General features: G+C 35.5%; 1 protein-coding gene across 1 annotated transcript in view; it reads left to right on the forward strand.

Annotated features, from left to right (window-relative positions):
• Positions 1–13,966, forward strand: part of LOC130046639 (receptor-type tyrosine-protein phosphatase T-like) — a 44,267-nt gene that overhangs the window by 2,028 nt on the left and 28,273 nt on the right. The window contains exons 2-5 of the mRNA XM_056147456.1: positions 2,385–2,618; positions 5,789–6,043; positions 8,189–8,326; positions 9,464–9,697. Coding sequence (XP_056003431.1) covers positions 2,385–2,618; positions 5,789–6,043; positions 8,189–8,326; positions 9,464–9,697 — 861 coding nt within the window. The remainder of the gene's footprint in view (positions 1–2,384; positions 2,619–5,788; positions 6,044–8,188; positions 8,327–9,463; positions 9,698–13,966) is intronic.

Raw genomic sequence — 13,966 nt, forward strand, 5'->3', positions numbered from 1 at the left:
TTAAACGCAAAGACAATCCTCTCTTGCAAAGATTTCCCAGTCCACAATAGTATGTCCACTTCTAATCCTCGGTTCCCTCGAACATAGTTGCATCAGTGGACTAATGGTTAGGCTGTCAGACTCTCGACCGAAAGATCGTGGGTTCGAGTCCTGGCTGCGGCAGGGCCGACGTTGTGTCCTTGGGAGAGGCACTTTACAAGGATTTTCTCACTCCACCCAAGGGTAAAAGGGGTACCTGGCTATAGACAGTGAAATATATTGTTAGAATGTTACATGTAGTGCTCTAGCGCCTGTAACGGGAGCTTGCACTATATGCTTCCCAGGAAACTGAGAAAGTTCTAGATTGATATAAGGTATGTCGGGGTAATAGTGTATTGCAAAGCACTTTGAGCAGCATGCGCCTATTATTATTGTTTAATATTATCTTAAATAAAGTGCCCAGTTACATGTATCTCTTAAACCTAGTAGTAAGTACTACCTGCTTTAATTGTATACTTCTTGAATAGTTGCGGAAATCGTATTGTTGCAATGCCGAATGCTACAAATCCAAACAACACAGTCCTTACTGTAAGACTTGTCCTCCACTATTTTAACATATTCATAATTGCAAGGGTCGCATTTGCCACTCAAGTTTCCTAGATGTCCCGAATTTTTCAGGCAAGCAATTAAAAATATCCGTTCGTCGCAAATTTCATACAAAACATCATATAAGACAAAGGATATAATAATGCTAAATGAAAGGTGATCAATCTCAAATCTTCTATAAGCAATACAAAATAGAGAGTTTGGCAAACACAGACCCCTGAATATACCAGAGGTGGGATAAGGTGTCCAGGTTTTGGGATCATGAAACTGTCTTAAAGTTTAGTCAAAATTTTGACTTTAAATTACGACTGATCGTAGTTAAGATTGCTTACTTGAATGGATCACAAAACAAACTTAAGCAAACCTTAACTAAGATTGTCGTAACTTAAGTCTAAGTCTAGAATCTTAATTTGTTATGACAACAAGGAACTCTTTTGCGTAGAGGTAACAATAGAATATAAAATATAAATGACTTAAACAGCATAGTCAGTGTCTAAAACGTCTAGTTTATGATCACTAATGCTGATCCAGCACATACATGTAGCAACATCCCACCCCTCTTGTCAATAAGAAACTTTATTCGTTGTTACAATGTTTGATATATTGACCCCGTCGCCTACCTCTTTTTAAAGGAAGTAATGGATGATAGTGGAAATGTAAGAGTGATTGAAGCGAAATTTCTATTAAATTCAATGCCTTTAGGCCTATTTATTTTTGTCGACTGCATGCGTAGCAAATTCGGGCTCGGACTGCACATTATTCATGTCCAAATACAGACTACAAGTCTAATCACAAGTAATGGCTGTTTCCTTCTTCCATATTGTCAATTAAAAATCTAAGTATGAAACAGAAATGGACGGTCATAGCTCATGTTTCTAAAGTATGCAAAATTATATGCATATTGTCTTTCTTATACATATAGTAATTCATTCTAGTAGTTAATGGTTTGCAGAAATATTGCGATAATTAATCACAATACGGTTTTAAATGTAAGCCCCTATTTCAATAAATATCCGTAATTAATTAGGTAGTCACGTGGTACAATGACGCCACATGTGACCTTAGATCAACTAATCTTAAAAGTAGTGTTGAATGTCTTTAAAAACCCAGCTTCACTTCACTTTAGACAACATTTAGGTCGATGTTGACAAATTTTACGAGTCTTAACATTCAAACCCTAAATATTTTATCCACCAGTGCTTACAAAATGCGAAGTAAATACCCAAGAATGTAGCGAGGAAAGCAAGTATGAAATCGGCAGTTGACAATAAATATTTTCATGAGTACACTATTCCTTCAATCATTTGTAATTGGTGTTATATCTATAATAAAGTGTGCAATTATTATTTATTTTTAGATTAGAAATATTATTATTAATGTTACATCGTTGACAATTAGGCATACTCTCACAGGTCCATTTAAAAAAATAAACAATTTTTTAAAGTAAATTTAAAGTAGAAATCACCACACTTTATTCAATAAAGTAATATCATTTTCTTTTTTAAAAAAGAATATGTAATCTACACGTCATTATGTACCTCGTGTTGTGAGTTCATTGTTTATTGTGAAAGTATCATAATTCAATTTAAAGTTAGGAATTGCATAATTTTACTATTTTTGAATACATGTTTCGATCTTGACATTTTTGTAAATGTTTGTGGTGGGAGGAACTGGAAGCACAAGTATAAGTTGGTGTAAAGTCCGTTTTACGATCCTATGTCATGTATGAAGTGACTCACCAACATTTCGATCACTGCTTGCTGTGGGCAAAATACACATAACCGTTATCCATTTTTCAGACAATATTGCTTCAGGGAAATCTACACGGCAGCTGAATCCTTATAATTCTATTTCTAATGTATGGGGAGCGAATCTAGCGGTGGACGGCCAGAAATCAAACTTTTCTTCTTTAGGAGGACAGTGTACGGTATCTGACAATAATAAACGAACAGCGAAGTGGTGGGTGGATCTAGGAGGTGTTCTCAGTATACATCAGATGACTATATACTACAGGACGGACAATGTGGCCTGGGGTAATTTTTATGAATCATTTTATACTTGGTAAGGATCAGTAGTATGCCGTCTATCAACACGTAAATAACGAACCGTCTCGTAGTATACATCGCATGGACAATCAGACCTAAGGTAAAGTATTTGGTAATCTATATATCGGAGTAAAAAGAGATTACCAAACGTCGAAATTAGTAACTACATGTTTGGAACTTTATCTCATTCATGTGGTGCATATTGCTAGTTTGATATACCATAGCTCTGTCAAACGTCTGTTGTATATACCACTTCTGGTCCAAACTACTTTGGAGATCATTCCTCCTCAATGTCCTCTGATTTCCTATTTATCAATAGGATGCATTAATTAAAAAAAGATTTTTTGCAATCTTTCCAACAATGTTTATCACATTAAACGTATAAACAATATATTAACTAACGTTTTGATTGGTTTGTCAAACAAAAGCTTTGCATCAACTCTATTCGAAAAAAAGAACAAATATATGAATCTGAAAGCGGCAAACAAGTATCAGAAAACATTGTATACAAAATTGCAAGAAAATAGCATTGCACTCACTGACATAATGCAAGTCACACAGTTCATAGAAATGTAGAAACCCAAAACAAATACTCTGAAATTACGAATCGACTAAAAATGTGAACAAAAGAGAGAAGTCAACAAGTATTGTCACCAAGGTAACAATATGGCCAGGTGGACGCACACGATCAATCAACTCTTCCAACTACAGCAGTAGGTCAACATGTCAAATCTCTGTTATCTGGATCCATTTTAAAACAAATGTGAACATATTTACCATATTTACAGGACATTCTATCCCCCAATATTCTGGAAAACACGTGAAAATTGAATTTAAAACCAACGAAATTCCAATAAAAAGACTTTATTTAATACAATAATTGTTTTAGTTGAAATAAAATAATATCAATCCATAGCAGTTGATCGTTGATGTGATTTCAACACGTTTTCAAGCATACGCCAACGAAAAAAAGTTTTGAAAGAAAAATAATAGTTTGAATGAAAATGAAGTAATTACTAGCTTTAATTATCTAAATGCCTTGTAAAACAAATTTATTTCATAAATATGAATGCAAATAATTGTAACTATATGACTTGATCGCATTATTTCTTTTTCCGCGTGTGACTATGAATAAGCACGTCTATCGGTAATGATACGTTGGAAATGATTTGAATCAGCTATTTTGCTGTATTGGGAATCATCTCAAAACTTGTGATAGAAAGAGCAAATGAGATATGATGTTTGATCTATTCAACGATTTGAAACGGTTATTTATTCGCTCGGCAATCTTCGCGAATAGAGTTGCCATTTCAACGAGTTCGTTAATAGATAATACTTATAAAGATAAGGATAAGGCCTATAACCGAGATTTCCTTTTCTCACTTATCATTTGACATACTTTCGATAAAGAAAACGTATAATTCCCTATCAATTATAGAAATGTATGTTTTTATGCGCGTACTGTATAGATAAATAACAAGTCTCTGTACCGGTAGTAGAAAATGCAGCAGGCTGGAGATGTACACACAAGACACACAGTCAAAAATTAAATCGATTTTATGGATAATTGTTACCATACATATCTCCTAGGTTTAAAAGCGTGCTTTTAATCATCTCTGAAGTAAATTCTGCAACAAGAGATAAACAATTCTCAATATACTCAAACACTTTAAACAAAATTTTACTTGTAACGATGATTTATTTTCCGGATTGCATGTTACATGTAAAGTTACTTAAAACAATACGAGCTGCAACTGACGGTATTTTTTCAACTATCCAATTATTCACCAAATAACATCTACTGGTTTCAGTAATATAATCCCCAAGATCTGAAGAAAAATTCTGCAAAATAAACAAGGGAATATGTTTAAGAGCACACCTACAATGAGCGTTTCGTATAAACCGCCATCGTGTCGTATACACGGACATGGGAACGATGATTGCCGAACATAATCGGGTTGCTGAGACCGAGGCCATATACAAAGACGAAAACTGACGCGAGTTACGACACGTGTCGTTTGATTTAAAATATTACGTTGTTTCATGAATGACTAGAAATACTATGCAAGTGTAAAAAGGTAATAATTACGCAAATGTACCACTCAAATGAAATTTTGGTTGTGAATTTTCTATAAAATTGGCATGTTAAACTGTTTACAAATCTAACACGTGCTCAGTGCCTCTCTTTCGCTTTTTCCGACTGGTGACCTCCAAGGTCAATGCACATCGGAGGTTACGAGCAGGAATGACTGACAGGATGAAAATGATTCATGAATCTATATTTTCTGCTGATTTGACGGGTTTATTGCTTCAGATTCACTTTGATTCTATTAAGTTATATATATTCAATCACATATATATTGACTATTTGTTCTTTTATTTTTTAATTTATTTTCCGTCAGTCACAGCTTGTATTGCTTTAATATAACGACCATGTAATTTCATAATAATACGGTATACGCATACAAGATACGACTTTAAATGTTACTGTTGATTCATTGTCATTACGACATTTCAAAGTCGTTTGTGACATTTTCACGTACGTTTTATGTGGTAATTACCATATGTATGAATTATCATTATCTTGTACCCTGATATTTTGACCTCGTTCTTATCATTATATTGCACCTTGACCTTTTGACCTCGTTGGGCTTCCTAATAAAACCAATAATCATTCATGATTAATCTTAAAGACATAATGAAAGTAATTTTGGTGGGAAAATATTTCTCAACCCAAATCATTTTATCCTTTTCTAATATACCTATATATGAACGATATTCCTTAACTTTGAAAAGGCATCATGTTTGTCAAAAGTTGCACTTGGTGCCAGTTTGTATAGTAGATTGTCCAGGAAATCAAAAAAAAAAAAAAAAAAGAAAAGAAATAAAAAATCGGGGACATAATTTGAAGATTACAATCGTTTAAATTAGGAAATAAATGCTGCTGAATACATACAATTTTAGAGAATGACTTGTGTGAGACATTTTGATTCCTTTTAATTTTTTCAAATAAATTGAACCTTTACTCTCCCTTTAGTAATATATTACGTGTATTACGTTAGTTAAAATTATAATCCACACTGACGTTGCGATAAATAATACAAAAAGACGTTATACATATTTTACCTCCTCGTATTTAGTAATTACGGGTTTTTCAGATTCCAATAATGATTACACCGCTCGATTCCTTGGTTTTTCGGTGTACATATCGAACACAACCAACAAAGATGACGGGGTACTGTGTTTCAAAGACACGATGTACACCAACGCCACAATACCGAATACGACAACCATAACATGTGCTAGACACGGACGTTACGTCATTTATTACAACGAGAGACTACAGAATGTCAATTATCCTGATGGATATTCTCAGTACGCATACAACGAACTCTGTGAATTTGAAGTTTACGGTAAGTAAACACAAATTATGTTTTATTGGAATAGTAGCACAAGGAAGACCATGTTTGAATTGACAAACGAACGAGTGGCTTTGAACTTGGAATCTACATTTTAGTTACTGTAAACGAAATTTGGAAAACGACGTCTGCGTATATTTTCTGCATTTTAATCAATCCTGATCACCACCTCTCGTACGTATTCGATGTGGAAGTTGTGAGATTGATTGCTGTTCGTTTTTTCTTTACCATATGTAAAATATATGTCAAATAAATGTCATATTAATTTAAAACTGTGTACAATACCCACATATAGAAAAAGAAAACATATGTTTACATACCATGAGCAAGATGGACCAGTAATACATGTAACTGCATATCTTCCGAACATGGTCCCGGTTTCTTTTTTATTTACATGCAATGGTTGATTGTTGTAATTGTTCAACACGTCATTGTAAATCAAAAATCAAAAAATTTCAAAAGGAATTCCCACTATTTTTTTTTTCAATTTAGCTCCCTACCGGAGGGTGTTCGGGTAGTGATCTCGCTTCTCACCTCTGCGACCCGAGTTCGATCTTCGTGATCGGCAGTGATTGTACATGAGAGGGTATGACGGTCGCCCGCTCAGACACGTGGGTTTCCTCCGGGTACTCCGGTTTCCTCCAACATAAATGTCCCCGTAGTGCAAACGTCCGTTGATCAAAGGATTCCATTGGAAATAAGATTTCGAACTTTCATGGGTTAAGTTCAAATTTCGTATCGGTCCGTTGAATTTTACATTAGATTGACCCTTGGACTTAGAAAAATGATATGAATTGTCAGTTTTCAGACTTTTTGTCGTGCTTACAGATATTTATTTATCATTGGTACACTGCATTGCCATAACAAGTTATATATCAAGTTCCAATTTCGTTTCAGTTCTTTGATTTTTCACCAAGTTATGATCCTTTGACTTAGATAAATAGCATGAATTATCAGTTTTCCAGACTTACGTTTGTTTTGTTTGTAGATATTCACTTTATATTTAAATTATTGTTGAAATTAAAAATGTTGGGGTGTTCCTCATTGAAAATGTCGTCGTAGTCTTTGGTAAAATCTCTTGCTGTGGCTTTCAATTCGACATTTAGATATATCGACGACATTTTCTTTATTAACAATGATAACTTTCATTCACATGTCGATTCGATATATCGCTGTGGGTTCGAAATAAAAGACACCACAGAGTCGTCCACTTCTGCTTCATACTTAGATATTTTATTGAAAGTAGACATTAACGGCAAACTGACAACTCAACTGTATGACAAACGGGATGATTTCAGCTTCTCCATCGCCAACTTCCCATATTTATGTAGTAATTATCACCTACATATGGTGTTTATATCTTACAACTGATTCGATACACAAGAGTTTGTTTTGCGTATTGTCAATTTTTAAATCGAAACAAGCTACCGACAAACAAGTTGATGGTATAGGGGTTTCAACAGTCTCGATTGAATTCAGCATTTTGCACATTCTATGGTCGTTATAACGATATAGTTCGTCAATACAACCTATCATTTGGGTCAAATGCTGTCTGACGTGTTTTATACTGATTGTTAGGCCATTTTTGGCACACTGATTTTGACTACGGATAACGCCGTTTACCTGATCAGGATATAGGGCTCACCACGGGTGTGACCGGTTAACAGGGGTTGCTTACTCCTCCTAGCCACCTCTAGTGTGTCCAGGGATCCGTGTTTGCACTAATATCTATTTTGTGTTGCTTTATAATATATTAATAATGAGATTGATCACTGTTCGTTGTCTTCACCTTTCATATATCAACAATAATAATATGCATTCATATGTCGCTTCGATATTTTCCTTTGAACTCGAAATAAGACACAACAGAGTCATCCACTTCTGCACCATACTTAGAGATCTTATTAAAATTAGATATTTATGATAATCTAACAACTCAACTTTCTGATAACTTACATAATGAATTTCGAATATAGTTGCGGTCCGATAATTTTTGTGAGCGGTAGGGGACTATGTATTGTCATGTAATACTCTCAGAATGCTTGTTTTTTCCCCTTATAGCTATTTTTATTAGATATTTGATGGAAATAGAATGGAGGTATTGGTTACATAAAAAATGAATTCATCAACCGATTTTAGGTTTCCCAATACCAGGCGTGTATGGAGAGAACTGCAATAATCAATGTCCCCAGAACTGTCAGGAGAGACACTGTGACATTGTGAACGGAACCTGTCTGGGGTGTATTCCGGGATACAAGGGGTCTGTCTGCGATCAGGGTGAGTCTTGCTACATGTTTAACCCTGGTCTAAAATTGCACTTCATCGACAATTGAAGACGTTGATCAATTTGGCAATCTGCACGTGTATATTAACGGTTATAAGAAATATATCAATGTTGACCAATGAATCTCTATAAGGATGGTCCTCTCGTACATTTCATATATGTCATACATTTGTTCTAAACATAAATACATAATTCTTTTGATAACACAGATCCTTTCAGTAATCGTAGCGTAGCCCAACCAAGCCAGGAAACTGGCATTAGCATTCATTGCAGTTGATTGTACTCCTGGGTAGAAGAATGAGTAAAAGAATAATCTAAAAATACATGGATGGACAAAAAGAGTGTTCCCTTATTTCAGGCCAGTAAAAAAGTCGACATTTACTACCACGCAAACAGTTCATCAAATCACGTTCACTACATAAGTAACACATCATTATAATTGGTACAGCTGTTAATGTATGTTTAGCAAATACAGTCCACTCCATCTAATCCGACACCTGTATAATCCAATAGACCGGAAATTCTAAATTTAATTGGAAAAGGCACTTACTCAATTGCTCGAAGTTACAACATGCCCGACTAACATCTATCGTAACTATACTTACACTGTTTACAATCGAATTGAAAAGATGTGAAACATCGAAACCCAATTCGGATTGTACAGCTTGTTTTATAAGTTGATGTTTTTGATATTTGTTTTTTTTTTTTTTTTTTAAATTTTCCAGAATTGGCCATACTTTTTCAGCCGTTGCACACTCTTTTCTTTTGTTTTTCCTTATGACATCACATTTTGCTTTGAATTGCTGGTCCTCTAATTGCTACTAGCCAAAATAATTAGGCGGGAAGTTTAAGATATAAATGAAATATATGCACATTAAGAAAGCAAGAATTATAATTTTTTGAAGGATTTAGTCTCATAACAACAACGGTGTGTGCAAACAATTTTTTATAACACGCTAATGCGCATTATCTAACTTGCATCCACACACCGTTGCAGTTATGAGACCACATATTTCAGAAAATGATATTGCATTGCTTAAATATATATCATATGATTGTATCATTTGTCAATATACGTGATGAATTTGAATATTACTAACATACTAAGCATGATTTACTATATATTACAGCCTGTGTAAATAAAAGATACGGCCTGGAGTGTAAACAGAACTGTGGTAACTGTAGTGATGGGGAACAATGTAATCACGTGAACGGAAGTTGTCCAAACGGATGTGACGCAGGAGCTCAAGGCGATAAATGTGATCAAGGTCAGAGGAATTGTAGAAATGCATATCTAAGGAACTACTTTTACGGACAGTGCCATAGAACAGATAAATCAAATGTAGTGACCCCGTGGGGATCGGGTTAGAATAGGTAGATTAGCGTCGGGAGGGTTGGGATGGAACACAGATAGGTCATCAAATTTATACAGAATGAAAAGTCCATGTCGCGTGTTATATGATATATATGGTTTTCGCAAATTTAAGACCATTTAAAGTTCCTTAAGTTAGGCTTTACAATAGTCTATTCGAAATAGATTGAACTTAACAAGAAAAAATAATGTTTGTTCCTTTCTACTATAACAAGGTTTTAAGTGTTAACTTGGGATATCCAATGCATTGAAAATGCACCACATAATTTTGAAATTGTGTTATTTGTTTATTGAATTGAACATATTTTATTGTATATATACAACTCAAAATTTGATAAGTATCTCTAGGTTATATGTGTGTAATTTACCACTAACATAACAAAAGACATAAATTTGACTCAAAAACGTGTTTACTCAGGTTATGAATGAAAATTCATGAACGGCATGAACTTTTATCAATAGGGAATGCTTGAAATCTGAAAACAACATCAAAAGGTATTTCATTACAAAAAGCTAAGAGCAATCCAGAGAAAGAATTACACAGTTTTTGGGGATAGTACATCATTACACTTAGTCGATGAAGTGTCAATACCGGGTATTGCGTTCCCTTGCATCAATGACGGCTTGACAACGTCGAGCCATGCTGTCAATACGCACCCGGATGTTTCCAATGGGAAGGTTGTTCCACTCTTACACGAGGGCGTTTCCGAGCTCTGCCAAAGTCGTGGGTTGTTCTCTACGGCGTGAAAGGGCAACCTTCAGCATGTTCCTTACATGCTCAATCGGGTTCAAGTCCGGCGAGCGCGCTGGCCAGTCCATACGGACAATTGTCTCCTGCTGAAGGTACTGCTCCACCACCCTGGCGCGATGAGGACGGGCGTTATCATCCATCAGGATGAACTCAGGACCAACAGTACCAGCGTAGGGTCTGATGTAAACATCGAGGATCTCATCCCGGTACCACACCCTCGTCATTGTTCCTTTCTCCAGGACATGAATATCTGTTCTTCCATCCCTGCCGATTCCACCCCAGACCATGATGGAACCACCACCATAACGGTCATGTTCACTGATGTTGTCATCATGGAAACGTTCACGTTGTCGTCGCCACACTCGGTGCTTCCTGTTTGTAAAGTCCAAACAATACCTGGATTCATCGATGAATATAACTTGAACCCAATCGTTCTATGTCCAAGTGACACGATCTTCAGCCCAGTCCAATCGCTCCCACCGGTGTCGAACAGTCAGAGGGACTCGAACACTGTAAAGCCGATTCCGTATCGTCTGAGTGGACACATTCACCCCCGAGGCGTTCAGGAGGTCGTTACGTAGGCTGGTTGCTGTCCAGAAGGGATGGCGTCGTGCCTGAAGAGCCACAAAATGGTCTTGGTGTTGGGTTGTCGACCTCTGACGACCACCCCCATGTTGATGTGCTGCTGTACCAAGAGTTTGCTGTCGGTTCCAAGCCCTGTTTACGACGCTCTGGCGGACTTTTAGTGCATTTGCAACGTCACTTTTTGAATAGGCAGCGTCAAGCCTTTCAATACATCTGCCCAGTAGTTCTGTCGTCAGGCGACGCCTTACACGTTCAGGGGGCATTGTGTTGATAAACGAAGTGTAAACACTCAAGTGAGTTTGAAATTTTAGAAAGAACCAGACACCGATGCCTGAGTGAAAATCGTGCAATGGTAGCAAAAGCATAAAGTGTAATAAGAAATGCATTTCCCAGTGCATAAAAGGCACGTGCAAGTTTGTTGAAGACGTTTTTGATTTCACTTGGACACAATATTTCCAGTTATGCAGATATTAATTTTTTAAACATAAAAATATCAATGATCCTTATCAAATTTTGAGCAGTATATAATCAATATACCATTGATTAGAAACAACATCTAACATCTTACTAGTTCTTCCCCTTGTGCTAGCAACTAATGCAAACGTCACAAAATTACACATGAATAGCCGAGTAGTGCAGCAAATGTGAATATCATTATTGCAATTGGTATTTTCTTCTATCCATGACTTGTTGCCCGTATGCATGTGTAGCAGATGCATTTTATATACTTAACAATCCACATATAAAAACCCAACGTGGTTGATGTACGAATTAGATTAATTTAATTTCGACATAGTTCTCGAAAACTAACGCGTTATTCTCGCATTATGGATTTAGCATCATACATATTTTGTATTGATTAAAATTTGGCATCAATTCACAAATTAATAGTATTGGGTAAATACTATTGGAATAAACTATGAGTATTCACTTTTCGTGGAACATTTCAAAGGGGATACACATACTTTATATACCTTTTCCTATTTCTAGTCCTCCATTTGATAGGAGGAATACACACCACACTTTAAAAATCAAAACCTCTTTCACATAACAACTGGAAATTATTATAGCTCCTATGAGCTGAAGAGCAATATGTACTCAAACTCGAGAAAACTTCGACATGTACATGATTTACGATATACAGTGGAGCCTCGTTAATCCGGACACTTTGGTTCCCATCAAAATCGTCCGGATAAATGAAGGGATCGGATAACTGAATCACATATTTTTTATCTTTACAGAAGTAACCAATATGCTTACTTTATTGATGCGTAGTGAATTAAACACATTTTATCATTGGATTTAACCATTTGCATTAGTAAATAAATCATGATAATGTTAACATTTACATGCATTTCAAAGCTCTAAAATTGAAATATACGTGTGCAGTGTATTTGCCTATCCTTGCGTTGTACATGTACATGTATATTAGCACTACAAATAAATATATAAAACTGTGTACTGTATGCACTAAAACACTGAAGCACTATATGTAAAACTTATACGGTACCAATTTTGACGCACCAGATGCGCATTTCGACAAATAATGTATCTTCAGTGATGCTCAACCGAATTGTTTGAAATCCGAATAACAATGAAGTTTTAGAGCTATTATAGGGAAAAAAGTGGAGTCAAATTCGTCTAAGGATAAGAGCTATGCGTGAGGGAGATAATCTTTAATTTTGAAATTAATTTCTAAATTTCATAACAACAATTAACTATACATCCGTATTTTCAAGCTAGTAACGAAGTACTTGGCTACTGGGCTGTAGAGACCCTCGGAGACTAACAGTCCACTAGCAGAGGCCTCGACCCAGGGGTCATAATGTAAAACTTATATGGTACCAATTTTGATGTAACTATAAATAAATAAATCAATTTTGATGTAACTATAATTAAATAAATCATTAGTAACTAACATAATCATTTACACTTCAAACATTTCATCACACTTTTACTTCTGAAAGAGGTCGACCATTTCCATATGTCACGATTCACGGGTTCGGCGGTCTGTCCAAACAATATTCATCATACAGTTTGGCTTGTTTTCTTTATAATTTATGCCTTGCTAAAATTGTCAGACACAGACCTTCCCACAAAAAACAAAATGACCGTACGGATAAACGGTACAATTTTCAATGCATTTTAACATTTTGTAGTACAAAATGACCGTCCGGATCCGGAACGCGAATTTCCGGATTAATGATGCAAAATAACGTATAAAAATTTTGTTCCCTAGAAAAATCGTCCGGAAGGTGAAGCGTCCGGATTAATGGCGTCCATATTATTGAGGCTTCACTGTATACTGAAGGCGTCGTTCTGGAAATATCATATTGTACATTAACCGATGTATATTCGTTCAATAAACCAGTAAATTGTCAAATGGTATAGGGAACGACTTGACTATTTACTGACGAAAGCTCAATGTTTTAGGGCACTGGCGATAGTACGATCTGACCACTGCCAGTATACGTACACATTAAACCGGAATATGATATCGACACAGTTTTGCAAGAAGCACTTCACAAATGCAAAATATTCTCTATGTTACGGGAAATCGTTGTTTATCACTAATCATTGTATCTCCTTTGTTCATGATATGGGGATTTGGTTACATTAAAAGTAAGAAAAATAATGTTAGCAAAATATTGATTAATTTGCAAACTTCACTTTCAAAGTAATCGCAAAATTCAAACTTCCTTTTAATAAAAAAAAATAAGTGCATCAGACACATGTACAGAAATGTATATACATTAGGTACTTTAGGAAGCTACACACGCCTCTGTCTGTTTCATTGGTTCTGGAGTAAAAGGTTGTTTGTTTAGTTTTCTTTAAAAGAAAATACACTGCACCCTATGTTTACTATTATCCATTTGAAAATGGAGATCAACAACAAATTAAACTTTTAAAACACAGCAGCGGGAC

Source organism: Ostrea edulis, chromosome 8 (genome assembly GCF_947568905.1).
Source record: "Ostrea edulis chromosome 8, xbOstEdul1.1, whole genome shotgun sequence".
Classification (NCBI taxonomy): Eukaryota; Metazoa; Mollusca; class Bivalvia; order Ostreida; family Ostreidae; genus Ostrea; species Ostrea edulis.